General features: G+C 55.5%; 3 protein-coding genes across 3 annotated transcripts; all 3 read right to left on the bottom strand.

Moving 5' to 3' along the window:
• Positions 1-3,443: 3,443 nt before the first annotated feature.
• Positions 3,444-4,859, bottom strand: JKF63_06556 (uncharacterized protein; the record flags this gene model as incomplete). Its single annotated transcript, XM_067902505.1, has 1 exon — positions 3,444-4,859. The coding sequence occupies one exon, from the start codon at positions 4,857-4,859 to the stop codon at positions 3,444-3,446; it is 1,416 nt and encodes a 471-aa protein (XP_067757922.1).
• A 3,920-nt stretch (positions 4,860-8,779) lies between these two features.
• JKF63_06555 (uncharacterized protein) lies at positions 8,780-10,195 on the bottom strand (the record flags this gene model as incomplete). The annotated part of the gene is made up of 1 exon (XM_067902504.1): positions 8,780-10,195. The coding sequence occupies one exon, from the start codon at positions 10,193-10,195 to the stop codon at positions 8,780-8,782; it is 1,416 nt and encodes a 471-aa protein (XP_067757921.1).
• A 1,544-nt stretch (positions 10,196-11,739) lies between these two features.
• On the bottom strand, positions 11,740-14,319 carry JKF63_06554 (uncharacterized protein; the record flags this gene model as incomplete). Its single annotated transcript, XM_067902503.1, has 2 exons — positions 11,740-13,693; positions 13,772-14,319. 2 exons carry the CDS (start codon positions 14,317-14,319, stop codon positions 11,740-11,742), a joined length of 2,502 nt encoding a protein of 833 aa, XP_067757920.1.
• Positions 14,320-15,408: the final 1,089 nt, after the last annotated feature.

Below are 15,408 nucleotides of genomic sequence, written 5' to 3'. Positions count from 1 at the left end.
ACACCATGCGCTGGCGATGAACGCCGCCACCCCCCCCCCCACCGGTCTCTCCAAGGTCTAGAGCTGCTTCTCCCTCTTTCCACTCATTGACGTGAGGTGGACAGGTGCGACATACACATGATGAGAGTCACTCAAAGGCGCGCAGTAAGCGTGAAGACGAAGGGGGGGGGGAAGGGATTGAGCGTAGGCCGGGTTTGGATGAGAGACGGACTAGGGGGAGTATCTGGTGCCTATTCGTCGGGGTGGGAGCGGGTGGGGACACACAAGTTATCAGGAGCGAATAATGGAGGCCAAAAAAAAAAATTGGGTCGGTATACAGAGAAAGTAGAGACGATGTTGCGGACTCGAAGATAAGTTGTGTGCTGTCCGCAGCATTTTCTTCTGCCTCCCTCCCTCGATTATCTCCTCAGCTGTTGCGAAGTTGCCACCGCACCTTTTTCTTCCAATTTCTTGAGACTGCAAAAAAAAAAAAGAAAGGGGGAGAGGGAGTGTGAGGTGGGATATTTGGGGGGAGGGGGAGGGGGGGTGAGAACAGCCAGCGCATATCCTACATTAGTTGAATATATACATATTTATTCATGGGTGTATTCGTATATATGTATATATATATATGTAATAGATATAAAAAGGGCTCCTACGCGTGTTCATCGGGGATGTCGTCGTTTTTTACATTGGCAGGACGTTGATTATTGGGGGCTGTGGCCTCTTCTGCTGCTGCTGCCGCTGCCGCCGCACCTTTTTTTTACTTTTTTTTTGTTATTTGCTTCTCTTTTTCTCCCAGTGATCTGTGCAGCACTCCAAAACCCATGTTTAAACAAAAAAAGTGAGCGTGAACTCCTAAACCTCGTTGAGGACACAAAAACAAAAAAAAAACGTCGACATAAACTCGAGTGTGTATGGTGAATGTGTAGATGAGGTCAAGTACACATGTTATCCTCAATGCCTGTGCGCGCGGCTAGTGTGTAGACCTCCAGCCCTGTTCAAAGGCCTCATTACCCTAACCCAACCCAGCCATCCCGCCCACCCTCACCACCACCAAACCGCACCAGCACACATACGCACAGAGACACGAGAGACAACCCTAATTAAACAACGTGGCTTGTTGCCAGTGGGGAAAGAAGGTTCACGTTCGTCTGAGCGGAGGCGCACTTCGCTCGGTCCTCATGAAAACAAACCGAACGTGTGCGCACGTGGACAAGAATGACTTCAATGACCATCAAGGCGTAGTTAGGGAGAGTGGGCAACCAAAGAGACAGTGCAGAGCTACCGGAGGGGGGGGGAGAGGGATTGCACACACACACGCACACACACACAACCAAAACTGTACAAAAAAAGCTTCAACGAGACTCCGACAAACGAGGAAGGAGAAAAGTAGCGAGAGAAGCTACGCAGCGTGACTGCTTTCGCGGCTGTGATTGGGCTGTAGTAGGATATGCGTGCGTTGTGTGCGCATGCGTGGGTCAGAAATAGTGAAGAACACCAAAGATGGACACTTCGGGGGGAGGGGGGGGGGAGCAGGGGGGGGAGACAAGGGATGGTAGTTATGCCCACACATACACACACTTGAAAAAAAAAGAGGAGTCCGGCGGTGGTGTGCCCTTTTCCCCATCACATTCGAAGAGGGGCGTAGACGTCCTTTGCATTTTCTCTTCCCTCCCCCCCCATTTCGTGCGTACTCGCTCTCCTGTGAGATGCGCCACAGGCTCTTCCTTCCATGGATGTGTGTCTTCTATTCTCACCCCCCCCTTGACCCTCACCCTGCCAGGGTGGGGTGGGGGGGAACCAGGAGCTCAGAAAAATAAGACTGAGATGACAGTAGCAAACAAAAAAAAAAGCAATAAGGAACTTCAAAGTAAAACAGCCAAAGAATGTTGTTTGCTTAAAAACGAATGTGGATGTGAATATGGGGTGGAGGTGGAGGGGGAGGCGATCGCCACTGCATCTGTAGACAACACACACACACACACACACACACACACACACACACACACACAGTCAGGAGACCATGTGTGTGTGTGTGTGTGTGCGTGTAGGTGATATCAAACACAAGGGCAAGGAATTACTCAGAACAGAACAGCCATTCAAGGACGAGCAAACAGACGCACAAAAAAAGGGGTCAATCGCCGTCGGGTGATCCGAAAATAAAAAACCTTCGAAGAAAAACTCACACGCACACATACACACACATGTATATATATATATATGTACGTGTATATGTCAGGTAATATATGAGGAGAAGCAAGAAGCACAGGCCATGCAGACAGACACGGAGTCCATGCGACGCCTTGCTCTCCGCAGCCCCCCCTTTTTTTCCCAAAGGGAAACGAGACGCGATACTGACGATAGGCGATACTGGAAGAAAATAGTAAAACAAAGACATCAGCGCACAGAGGGGGGGGGGAGGGATACGAGAGTAAAAACACACGTCTGCCTGTCCGTCCGTGTGTGTGTGTGTGTGTGTGTGTGTGTGTGTGCATGTGTGGAAGTGAGAAAAGAGAGGACGATCTCCACACAAGGATGGATGTCCCTCTCTCCCCTTCATCGACACACACACACACACACAGACACACACACACAGAGACAGATCTGCAGTTAAAGGAAAAGGGGGCTCCTAACACTTGAAGAGACGCCAACGACTGCGTCTCCTAAGAAGCCTCAGATACGCTACAAATAAATAGAAAAAAAAAAAGAAGGGAAACAGTCTATGGAAACGCGATTCTGCATAAGCCTACGCGCGCATGTGAGGGTGGTGGGGAAGGGGGAAGACTCTTTGCGATGTCATTTTTTTTTGTCAACGATCTGCTTGTGTGCCGGCATGCGCAACATATTAGTGTTTTTCCCCACAAAGACAATCCGCAACATGTGAGAGAAGGGGGGGGGGCCCTTCGTATCCTTCTTCACGCAGTGCAACTTTACATATCACTTCAAGGCAGGTTCCCCTGTGCGTGTGTGTGTGTGTGTGTGTGTGTGCCGACACACAGCCCCCGCACATCTGCGTCGTAATCGGGGTCTGCCTTATTCACCAAGCCCTCTCGGCAAAACAAACGTGTGTACCCCCTGTAATCAGTCGCCACAATACACATTCGCTCTTCTGACTACTCCCACTTTTCGACCCACGCCAAGGGGCAAGATGAGTTCAGACCTGACAAAACGCAGGCAGCAAGCCGGCGGATACCCCGAAAGGGGGCATAGTCACTGTGCGACATCGAGAATCATCCGCGAAAAAGGGGTGTAGAGGAGCCGGGACGGGGGGGGGGGGTAGGCGGCGGCGGCGTAAGAATGAGAGGCAGTGATTAGCGAGGCGAGGGGATCCAGGGATCGCCGAATTGGATGAGTCGCGAGTCGGTCAACCTCCTCCGCTCCTTCTCATGTCTCTCCCCTCCCTCCTCTCGCCCCTGCACACGAGCACACATACAATTCGAGGTAATCTCCCTTCCTTCAACCTACAGAGAAGTGCTCAGGTACTTCTTTGCGAGCATCTCCGTCGTGATCGACTTCGGGCGCTCGAGCGGGCGGCCCTGCAGGCGATCCCAGATGACGCCAGCCAGGACACCCATCTGGCGCGACAGGCCAAACAGCACCGTGTAGTAGTCCTGCTCCGTCAGCCCGTAGTGCTGCAGCAGCACACCCGAGTGCGCGTCGACGTTGGGGTAGGGGTTTTTGGTCTTGCCGTGCTCCTCCAGGATGCCGGGCATGATCTTGTAGATGGTGCTGACCAGCTTGAACAGGTCGTCCTCGAAGTTGTGGCGCAGACAAAAGTTACGCTGGCAGGTGTAGCGCGGGTCCACCTTGCGCAGCACCGCGTGGCCGTAGCCGGGAACCACGTGGCCGGACTTGAGCAGCTCCCACGTGTATTTGGTCAGCGCCTTCTCCAGCGCGACCCCGTCACTCACGTTCACGCCATCCGCCTTCACGCGTTCCTGCATGCAGAACAGGAACTTGAGCACCTCCTGGTTCGCCAATCCATGCAGCGGCCCGGCAAGCCCGTTCAGGCCCGCGCTGAAGGCGAGATAGGGGTCACTCAGCGCCGACGCCACCAATGTCGTCGTGTGCGCCGACACGTTCCCACCCTCATGGTCGACGTGGATAGAGAGGTACAACCGCATGCAGTCCCAGAACTCCGCGTCCTTGAACCCCAGCATACTCGTAAAGTTCGCTGCCCAGTCCAGATCGCTGTTCCCCGGCGCCGCCACCTCCACACGTCCCTTGGTCAGGCGGTTGTAGATCATCGCCGCTACCGCGGGCGTGCGCGCCAGCATGTCCAGCGAGTCGTCCAGCGCGAATTCCCAGTACGTTTTCTTGTTTGACTTGCCCGTCGCGTACGCTGCCGCGAACTTCGAGTACGTCTGCAGTGAAAGCACGCCCACGCTGAACGCCGTCATCGGGTGCGCGTTCGCCGGCAGCGCCGCGATCGCCTTCTGCGCCGCCGCAATCGCCTTGGGGTCAGCGCGGCGGTGCAGCTCAGAGGTCAGACCCTTGGTCTGCTCCGCCGTCGGCACCTCGCCGGTCAGCAGCAGCCAAAACATCGCCTCCGGCAGCGGCTCGCTGCCACCCGGCGCCTTGGGCAGCTTCTCCTGGCACTCCGGAATCGTGTGGCCGCGGAAGCGGATGCCCTCCATCGGGTCCAGCAGCGACGGTTCGTACACGAGACCGGTGATGCCGCGCATGCCACCGTACGCCGCCCCGATGGTGGCGTCGCTCAGCTTCTCGTCGCCGAACTTCTTCTTGAGGTCGCTGATCTTTTGCTGGTCCAGCGCGTTGCGCTTCAGCATCTGGTCCTTCATCTCATCAACCGCCGAGGACGACGCCATGCGGATGCCGGCGGCTCCGCGGAGCATCAAGTGGCGAGCGGCGCGCATGGTTCCACGGTATGTCTGTGGGAGTGCGGGTCTATACCGGGAGATGTGGGAGATGTACACAGAGTCGAACAAAACTGACGGGTGCTAGAGAGAGGTTCTGGAGGGGGAAGAGAGCGGGAAGAGGGAGAGGTAGTGTAGCACACGAAGTGGCGAGGGAAAAAACTCTGCCAGACACGCGGGCACGTATTATGGGCGAGCATTGATAGTGTGCGCCCAGAGATGCGGATATGGGCGAGAAGCAAGAGAAAGCGTGGGAAACAAAACCCGTGGGGGTTGTACGCGAGAAACAGGGGATATGGCGACAGCAATGGAGGATTTGTAGAAGGGCGATTGGGGACGGACGTGGTATGGCATACGTGTGCCCTCCTCCTCCCCCTCCCCCCCCTCCCCTCCCACGTCTGCGTGCGTGTGTGTGTGTGGGGGGGGCAAGAGAGGGGGAAGGGGTCAGCAAAGGAAAGAGGCCGCATGGCACCTCGATAGTCGAGCGGGCGCGTAGAGCAACATCCGATAATAGAGCGCAATTGGGTGGAAGGGCAGGAGAAGGGGGGGGAGGGAGGGGAGTAGTTGTTCGCGCGTGCGTGTGTGTGTGTGTGTTTGTGTGTTTGTTGCCGTGGATAATGGATTATTAGAGGGTGGATGGGGTCACAAGTAGAATGCAATCCCCAGAGTGCGCTGAACACAAATGGCAAGAACGGGGAAGGGAGGGAGGGAGGGAGGGAGGGGAAGGAAGGGAGGAGCTACACCTGATATCTTCTTGCTCTTGTTGCCTTCTCTTTTAGTCTTTGTCATAAGCCGGCGACTTCTCCGTGCTTCCTCGCTCTTAAAGCGAAGAGAGGACAAGCAAGACGTACGCACGCACACACACGAGTGCGGCCTGATGGGAGAAGCGGCGGCGATGGCGGTGGTCACACTTGTCGACTAGTAGGCATCCCTCCTTTCTTCTCTATTCATGACGAAAAAAAAAGCGAAGAAATGTGAGGACAGAAGTGAGGTCGACATAAAGGAGGCAGGGGAAGAAGCAAGAAGCTCGGGTGGGGGGGGATCAAGACACGTGGGCGAGGACGCACAGGTTATCATGAATGATGCCCCCCACCTACCCTCCAAAACCTTCATGGACCCTCTTTTTTCCTGTCCTTGCCTTCGCACAAAAACGGGCCAGTGAGTTCAGGGGCACTCAAACATAAAAGCTCTCACCCTCACTGCTCCTCTGTCCTTGCGTCCCCGCGCTTGCGTGTGCATGAGACATCAAAGGGGGCGTCTCATGCGGCCCAAGGGGGCAGGAGGAGAAAGAGCGGTGGTGGTGGTGAGAATGAAAAAAAAAGGGGGCTTGGGAGGAAAGGGGGGAGGGGAGGGGAGGGAAGGCTGTGAGAAAGGGTCGAGGTGTCAAGCATACACAGGCACGGCAACAAGAAATGTGAAGTAGGCTGTGACAGTGATCAGAGACAAAGCGAAGGGAGCACAGCAATTCAAACAAAAAAAAAAGGGAGGCAGAGATCAACAGTGTAAAGGAAGAAACAAAAGAAAGACGTGACAGACACACGAGGGGGGAGGAGACAAAAAAAAAACTGGAGACGCGTGGAAAGATGAACAGAGGCACAATTGCATGATTTCGGTGACAGCATTAGAGGAAAAGATTGTGTCTGTACACCTTCACGTTTGCCTGAACATGCCCATGTTTTTTTTTGCGCGTCTTCTCTGTGTGTCTGTCTGTGCAGGTGCATTTTATAACGTGGCACCTACCAGGGCAGATGGTGTGTGTGGAGGGGTGGAGGGGGGGGCCCTCTTCTCTCCTCTTCCCCCCCCCCACCACACACACACCTAAAATGAGGGGTAATAAAAGTAATGATGTAATCGACAAACAAAAAAGACGACACGAATTCGTTTTTTTTTTTTGGGGGGGGGAGGGTGAGGCGAGACAAGACGACGCGCGCCTTCATGAATTTTTCGCCTTTCGCACATCCGTTCAGCTGTTCCAATCCCTGCGTGTTACCACAACTACCACACAAGCGGTAGTGCGCCATCATTGCCGTTTATTTCTACACCGCATAGCCACATGGGGGGGGGGGGCGGGGGAGACACGGGCTGTGTGGTGAGAGGGAAACAACTTGAGCCACTTGCTCTCCCCCCGCTCCCTTTCTCATCTTCATCTCCTCACTCTTGTTTACTTATCAGCGCGCACCACGCTAATGGGCAGAATAAGAGTCGCTTTTTAAAAAAGCAAGAATGAAAGAAAGAGAGCAGCGACGATGCGGATACGAGCACTGAGTGACACCACCTCTTTCCTAGTCCTTGCAACATTCTCTTCGGGGGACGAAGAATTCGTTTGGCGTGAGGCTCAGAAGTCATCGTTGTTTAGCGCAAACTCGCACGAACGTTACTCACATCCGCAGTGATGTACACGTGTGTGTAAGCGTGCTTCACTGCCTTTTATATACTTTTGGTCATTTTTTTTCCATAGCGTAACGCTGCCTTCTCATCCCATTACATGTGTTTGCTCTTCACCCCCATCCGTGTGCGTGTTTCGGTGTCTTCAATGTCAAGACTTTCCCTTCGCCAGTCTCCGCAGTTTTTCACTAACCCCTTCCCACAGACACCCACACACGCACACCAAAGGTGGTGAAGCGCACACACGTAAATATATATATATATATGTTATATACAATCCATGTCCACACATGCATAAAAACACAATCTTGAATCCCCCCTCCCCCACACACATTCTTACTAATTGTGCGGGCTCGTTTTTTTTTAGGGGGAGGGGGTGGGGAGGAAAAATGCAGGCAAGAGGGTGAGAGTGGGAGAGGAGGAGAGGGGGGAGGGGGGGGGACAGAGGTGCAGGGAAGGGAGGGCTTGTGGTGGTAGTGGTGGTGGTGTGTGCCTTCTTTTCATGATAGCGTGCGGCGAGCGCTTGAACGGACAGCGAAACGAAGCAGCAAACGTAAGAAACTAAAACAAACTCACACAGACACACACACACACACACAGATATCGTTTGCATCTGTGTGGTACCTTCCCTGACCATCCCCATTCTTTTTTTTCTCATTTTATTTTCTTGTTTTCCCCTTTTTTTTTCTGCGGGTTCGTTTTTGCTCTGTAGAGGAGGGAGGGGGCTGGGGAGCGGAGTAGTAGTGGGGGGGAAGGGAGGTGGAGGGGGAGGGACACTTACATATAAGTGCACAACGAAAGAGATCGAGACGTTCAGAGGAGGAGAAGGGGTGGACACACATGCACACATCCATACGTGCGCACACCCGGGAGAAAAACATTAAAACCAACATGACACACAAAAAAAATGTAAGAGACAATTGGGAAAAAAAAGGAACGTGCTGAAGGGGTGAGGGGGGGGGGAAGAAGAGGCGATGACCAGACAAGAAGCGCACATATTGCGAGTTCACGGATGAAAAATATACATAGCGATTCGCAATCAGCGCGGAAACAACAGGAACAGGAGTGGGAGGGGAACGAGCGACAGCGATCAACACATACGCGTGCGTGAAGAATGTTCACTTGAAAAAAAAACATACGAATATTCCTTCCGCATACTGGATTCGACCTCTTTTCGTCGCTCTCCTCGACAGATTAAAACCGCTTGCTCGCTGCCCCCCGTCCCCCGTGCTGAGGCTCAACACATGACGGTTGGTGGTCTCTGTGCACGATTGTCTATGAACAGCCAAGGGCGCGCTTGGGGGATATCTTCGGTGCCGAAGCCCGAGATCAGAAAAATGAGCGAGAGCACGAACGAAAACGCAAAAAGGATGAGAGGCAGTGATTAGCGAGGCGAGGGGATCCAGGGATCGCCGAATTGGATGAGTCGCGAGTCGGTCAACCTCCTCCGCTCCTTCTTATGTCTCTCCCCTCCCTCCCCTCGCCCGTTGCACACGAGCACACATACAATTCGAGGTAATCTCCCTTCCTTCAACCTACAGAGAAGTGCTCAGGTACTTCTTTGCGAGCATCTCCGTCGTGATCGACTTCGGGCGCTCGAGCGGGCGGCCCTGCAGGCGATCCCAGATGACGCCAGCCAGGACACCCATCTGGCGCGACAGGCCAAACAGCACCGTGTAGTAGTCCTGCTCCGTCAGCCCGTAGTGCTGCAGCAGCACACCCGAGTGCGCGTCGACGTTGGGGTAGGGGTTTTTGGTCTTGCCGTGCTCCTCCAGGATGCCGGGCATGATCTTGTAGATGGTGCTGACCAGCTTGAACAGGTCGTCCTCGAAGTTGTGGCGCAGACAAAAGTTACGCTGGCAGGTGTAGCGCGGGTCCACCTTGCGCAGCACCGCGTGGCCGTAGCCGGGAACCACGTGGCCGGACTTGAGCAGCTCCCACGTGTATTTGGTCAGCGCCTTCTCCAGCGCGACCCCGTCACTCACGTTCACGCCATCCGCCTTCACGCGTTCCTGCATGCAGAACAGGAACTTGAGCACCTCCTGGTTCGCCAATCCATGCAGCGGCCCGGCAAGCCCGTTCAGGCCCGCGCTGAAGGCGAGATAGGGGTCACTCAGCGCCGACGCCACCAGCGTCGTCGTGTGCGCCGACACGTTCCCACCTTCATGGTCGACGTGGATAGAGAGGTACAACCGCATGCAGTCCCAGAACTCCGCGTCCTTGAACCCCAGCATACTCGTAAAGTTCGCTGCCCAGTCCAGATCGCTGTTCCCCGGCGCCGCCACCTCCACACGTCCCTTGGTCAGGCGGTTGTAGATCATCGCCGCTACCGCGGGCGTGCGCGCCAGCATGTCCAGCGAGTCGTCCAGCGCGAATTCCCAGTACGTTTTCTTGTTTGACTTGCCCGTCGCGTACGCTGCCGCGAACTTCGAGTACGTCTGCAGCGAAAGCACGCCCACGCTGAACGCCGTCATCGGGTGCGCGTTCGCCGGCAGCGCCGCGATCGCCTTCTGCGCCGCCGCAATCGCCTCGGGGTCAGCGCGGCGGTGCAGCTCAGAGGTCAGACCCTTGGTCTGCTCCGCCGTCGGCACCTCGCCGGTCAGCAGCAGCCAAAACATCGCCTCCGGCAGCGGCTCGCTGCCACCCGGCGCCTTGGGCAGCTTCTCCTGGCACTCCGGAATCGTGTGGCCGCGGAAGCGGATGCCCTCCATCGGGTCCAGCAGCGACGGTTCGTACACGAGGCCGGTGATGCCGCGCATGCCACCGTACGCCGCCCCGATGGTGGCGTCGCTCAGCTTCTCGTCGCCGAACTTCTTCTTGAGGTCGCTGATCTTTTGCTGGTCCAGCGCGTTGCGCTTCAGCATCTGGTCCTTCATCTCATCAACCGCCGAGGACGACGCCATGCGGATGCCGGCGGCTCCGCGGAGCATCAAGTGGCGAGCGGCGCGCATGGTTCCACGGTATGTCTGTGGGCGTGCGGGTCTATACCGGGAGATGTGGGAGATGTACACAGAGTCGAACAAAACTGACGGGTGCTAGAGAGAGGTTCTGGGAAGGGGGGGGGGGGGAAGAGAGCGGGAAGAAAAAAGAGCGGGGAAGGGAGGGGAGGAGGGAGGGGGGGGGTGGAAGGGATTCGTTTAGTAGCTAAAAAAGAAGGTCGAAGAAGAGAATTGTGATAGGGAGCAAGCGGATGACAGGTTCGTGTAAAAAAAAAAAAAAAGATGTCGTGAAAAACAGTATGTGTGTGTGTGTGTGTGGTGGTATGTGTGTGTGTGTGTGTGTGTGAAGGATGTCCAGAAATGAGTGCAGAGAAGCTCTCAACACTACCGCTAGTCGAGGAATCAAGTAAAACTACACGACAGTCCACGTCCGCAAGAAGGGAGAGGGGAAAAAGATGGAGGAGAAAAAATTAAACACGTTTTTTTTTATCTGTCTGTCTGCGAGTGTGCCACCCCTGACTGGCTTTCGTTCGAATTAGCTATGCCACAACCAAGAGATAAAGCGACTATAACAGAGAAGTGCGTCCGGTGGCACTGGGAGAGTTGAGCTAATCTGCAAGTGGGTAGATGGTGGTGGAATAGAGTGAAAAAAAAGTGAAAAAAACAAGAACGGTTTGCTGAGAGTAAGGTAGGTGGTGGGGGGGGAGTGAGGGAGTGAGGGAGTGAGGGAGGGAGGGAGGGAGGTGATGGCGAGTGGATGCGAAAAAAAGAGTTGCGCAGAACTTATTCGCGTGGAGTATTTGAGGAGGAAGATGAGAGTGGTCGATGTGTGAACGAGAGAAGATGGGATGAATGGGCACACACACACACACACAGACAGACACAAACAGACAGACCATGTACAGGTCGTGAAACAGGGCAGGAGAAGGTGTCCAGTGAACAAGACAGGAAAGTGAAACGAGGGCAACACGTTGAGGAGCGGAGGAACAAGTGGTTCGTGTGGGAACGCTGAATATAAGAGCGCTACATGATCACGAAGGTGGAAGCGGCCGCCAGGTGCGGAGGGTTTACTTCTGTCTGGTCAGAGAAAGGAGAGTGACCAAAGGAAGCCGAGCGGCTTTCCCGATGCTCCGCTGGAAGAGAAAGCGGGGGGTAGGATGAATGCAAGGCAAATGAACAACAACGCAGTCATCTGTTGCCTCCTCCCCCTCCCTCCCGTCCCATCACGTCTTTGCGTGTGTGTCTTTCGTACAGCATGACAATAGGAGAGAAGAGCGAGAAGCATGGGGTCAATATTTACACGGACAAACGCTTTCAAAAGCAGAACAAAGCAAGTACACCGCCATGTGGGGGAGATGGACAGAAAAAAAAGAAAAAAAAGAAAAATACATCAAACCCTTAATGAAAGGGAGTCACGGAGGAGAGCAGCGATAGGGGGGGGAGGGGGGAGGGGGGAGGGGGAGGGGGGTCGATTTTTGACGAGCGACAGACCGCGACAAGAATGCTTTCGCGCCGCCTGCCCCTTCCCCCCACCCCCCACCCCCTCCTCCCTCTCCTCACCTCCTTTGTAGCTTCACCCCTTTCCCCAGGCTTCGCGGTTGCTGTTCCGCGGCTTCGAGCTGTGCACCTGGCGTGCGTCGTTGCAGCCGCAGGACGGCCTGTGCCGCATCCACAACCGCTGTTCCGAGGAGCTCCTCAGTGCCTGGGGCGTAGATAAAGGCGAATTCTCCGCGGTAAAGGTGTAAAGAGCGACCGACGGCGCTGCACACGAGGCTGTGCTCGACATCGGCGATCGTGATGGCACGGGAAAAAGCTCGCGATATCTCAGGCACCACGAGTTCGACACGTCCAGCGGGTGTGAGCACTACAACCGACTCACAGATGATTGTCTTCTTTCCGGTCATGGCCACCGGCGGTGGTTGGGATGGTGCGTGGAGTAGCGCACTAACGTAGACAAGACCTACCTCGTGACGGGCCTGTCGCTGCTGAGGCTGCGGTCCTTTGAGACTGCGCTCACAGACTCCGCGACAGTCTCCCCCAACGCACACACGGGATGAGTCGAGCCCGTCGGCGGCAGGGACGGGACTCTCTGCGCCCGCGTCAATGGGGCGAGATCCGAGCTCATGATCGGATTCTATACGACGCACGGTAGACTGCAAAGATGACGACGATCGGTTCAAACGTTTGCCAAGTCTAGTGGTCGTCGAGTGTGCACCGACATGATTGTCGTCGAGCGCCAGGAAGCGTAGCACATCTGGTGGGAGATTCAAGACAGCATCTGGGAGCGTCTGTTGCGGGCACGCCAACGGAGGCAGAGACGTTGGCCGAAGAGACTGCATGACTCCTTCTGCATCGCGTGCGCCGGTGTCGCCGCCGTCTCTTCGCGCAGTGGGCGGTGGTGACCAGTCGACAAGTGATGTTCGCACTGTTTTGAGAAGCAACCGCGGTGTTTTCCCTGACTGGGGGCACCCGAGCGACGAGCGCTGCGCCTCTCCGTTGCCAAGATTAATCCATGATGCGTTGTGTCGCCATGACAGGTGCTGCTGCTGCTGCTGCTGCCTCTGAGGGCTAGTCGGCTTCACGGACCGTGCCGACAAGGCATCGGCAGCACTGGTTGAGACATCGCACCAACACCCGCGCAAGTGTACGCCTCCGTCTGGATAGATGGACTCGAGCAACGATGGCAAAAATCCGTGGTGGATGTCACGCAGAAGATCGTGGCCAATGTGGGAAGAGCCTTCGAGATGGGCGGCTTCCTTCAGGCAGGTAAGCCTGTCCTCAGTGAACCGTGGCACCACATCGGCGGCCGCCTTTGCCTTGACTCTGGTGTCTAGGACGCAGTCTAGCGGAATCTCGCTCTCAGCACGTGTACCAGAGCTAGCGAAGACCAGCACGAGGGGTTCCCCGTAGCGGAGGGTCAAACGATTCGGCTGTATGGCTGCCAGCATCACCGTCGTCTTTGTCGAACACGCAGTGGAGGGGGCCTCAGATTCAAGCGCCTTCGTTGGCCGCGACAAATGAGGATTGAGGACGTTGCTCCCGCCACATTGACCATCGACGGAGTCCTCCGAAGAGAAAGTCGCGCGTGCATTGGTGAGTGGCACTGCACAGGATGCTCGCTGCAGGTCACTCAGGGTCCACCACAGCACTTTTGAGAGGGTGTGCGATGCAAAAGGCGGGGTGGCGCCACTACTCGAAGCTGTGCTCGTAAACATTTTGGGGCAATGCCAGAGTCTGTCAACGGCTTGCAGGTAGTTTTTGTGCCGTTCCGTCCCATTGGGATCCACGAGTATCACTGTTTCTCCGTCCGTGCACAGGGTGAGGGGTAGGAGAGGTACACGTGACATCTTTTGCATGCTCGCTGCTCCGCCCGCAGCCCTCTCTTCGGTCATACCAAAGAATAAGTTGTCATACTCACTGCACGTCAAGGCAGTCATGCGGTTCAACCGCTCAATGGATCTCATAAACTGCGTGGCTGTCGCGCGGTACCCTCCAGGCACGCCATCTTCTCTCGACAAGGAAGGGCTAAAGGTTGAGGCAGCAGCTCCAGGGACTGTTGGCGCACGCCATGGCTGTTTGCTTGGTGACAACGACAACGCTTGTGAGGGAAGACGATGCAGCTGCAGCAACGACTTATCCTCTTCTGTGGCTGCCGGTCGTGCGGATGACAGCTGCCGCTGTCGCAGTGATGAGGGGGCGGGTTCAGCTGCCGCTGTTGGCTGCTCACCCGATGCCGCTCCACGGTTGAGCGTGGCAGCGGTTGCAGCAACTTCAACAGCGGTTGAAGCAGAGGTAGATGAGCGTCTCTCTACACTAGAGGGGTTGACGAGAGATGCGGGCGGACATCGAGGCAGCAGCTGCCTCATGCCTGTATGACGCAGATGAGTGGCTTGATAAGTGAGAGTACCTCCCTGTCTCACTGAACCCAACCCTGCATTCTTGGTCCCGCGGCGATGGACTAAGGGTACACCGGAAGCTGTAGGTGGTCGTGCACAGTGCAGTGGCGGGTGAGGCTGCTGGCGGTTCGTGTTGGCACCAACGTCTTCTGACGCTGCGGGATTGTGGGAGAGTGGGAGGAGGTGATGCTGACGCGGCTGCAGACCTTTCTGATCAATTCCTTGGGGGAGGCCGACCATCACAGCAGCCCAACCCTGCCCGCCCACCCACCACCTTCTTTCTGATGTGTGTGTGTGTGTGTGTATCTGCCTCTAAATATATGCCAATCAGGCGATTCCTGCAGCGTGTACAGTTCTCGGGTGTAGATGCGACCGAAAGTGGGAGAAGCGGGTGCGAAAAGTCTTCCCTCTCCCCCCTCCCCTCAAAATGAGCAAAAAAAAAGAGTGAACGAGGCGCCAAGACGTCAAAAAGAGGGAAGCGAGGGGCTTGGTGTGCGCCAGCTCAGTTCAGGGCGGCGTGCAGCGCAGATTTAAATAGAGAGAGCGGTCAGGGGAGGGGGAGGGAGGTGAAGAGAGCAAAGATGGCGTCTGCCAAAGACATGAGCACAAAGCATCCACACACAGGGGGCTCGGCAGGGCACTTGTAGACCTGGAATCCTTTTTCTCCTTGTGCCGAAACATTCACCCGTGACACAGCGCACAGCCGGAGACGAGAGCGCGGACGATGCAGAGAAGAGGAGAGAGAAAACACTGTCGTTGCCACAGTATCCGATGAAAGAACGTGAATGAATGAGCGACGCATGCTCGGGCTCGGGTGCGTGCGTGTATTGGGGAGGCGGGGGGGGGGACGTCCCAGCACTTCCTTTTTGGTTCTTTTTTTAATGCTGGCTGTGGATTCCCCTTTGCCGTTATTGTTGCTCCTTCTTGCTCTTGATTTATGGCAGGTGAAGAAGAGAGATGTAGTGCGCTCGACACCACACACACAAACCCACAAAGAAACACGCACGAAAAAGGAGGCGCGCGCATCCTCCCCCAGGACGCAGGACAGGCATACAAACTGACACACACACACACACACAAACTGCGAGGAGAGAGCAACAGAAACACATCAGCAAACAAAACAGAGAATTCCCTTCTTGGACCGAACTTCTTTTTCACACACAGGGACAGAAACATATATACATACAACACAACACATCACCAACACCACCACCAACACCACCACCGCTACCGCCACCCCCTCCCCTCCCTCTCTCCACCATACAGAAATCCGCGTATTGATGGATTGCCTGGCACCGCGACCGGGATGGACCCGAAGGAAAGCAAAAA

This window comes from Porcisia hertigi, chromosome 18, assembly GCF_017918235.1.
Source record: "Porcisia hertigi strain C119 chromosome 18, whole genome shotgun sequence".
NCBI classification, from domain to species: domain Eukaryota; phylum Euglenozoa; class Kinetoplastea; order Trypanosomatida; family Trypanosomatidae; genus Porcisia; species Porcisia hertigi.
The sequence above is the reverse complement of the archived record's forward strand: the minus strand, read 5'-3'. Positions and strand labels throughout refer to the sequence as shown.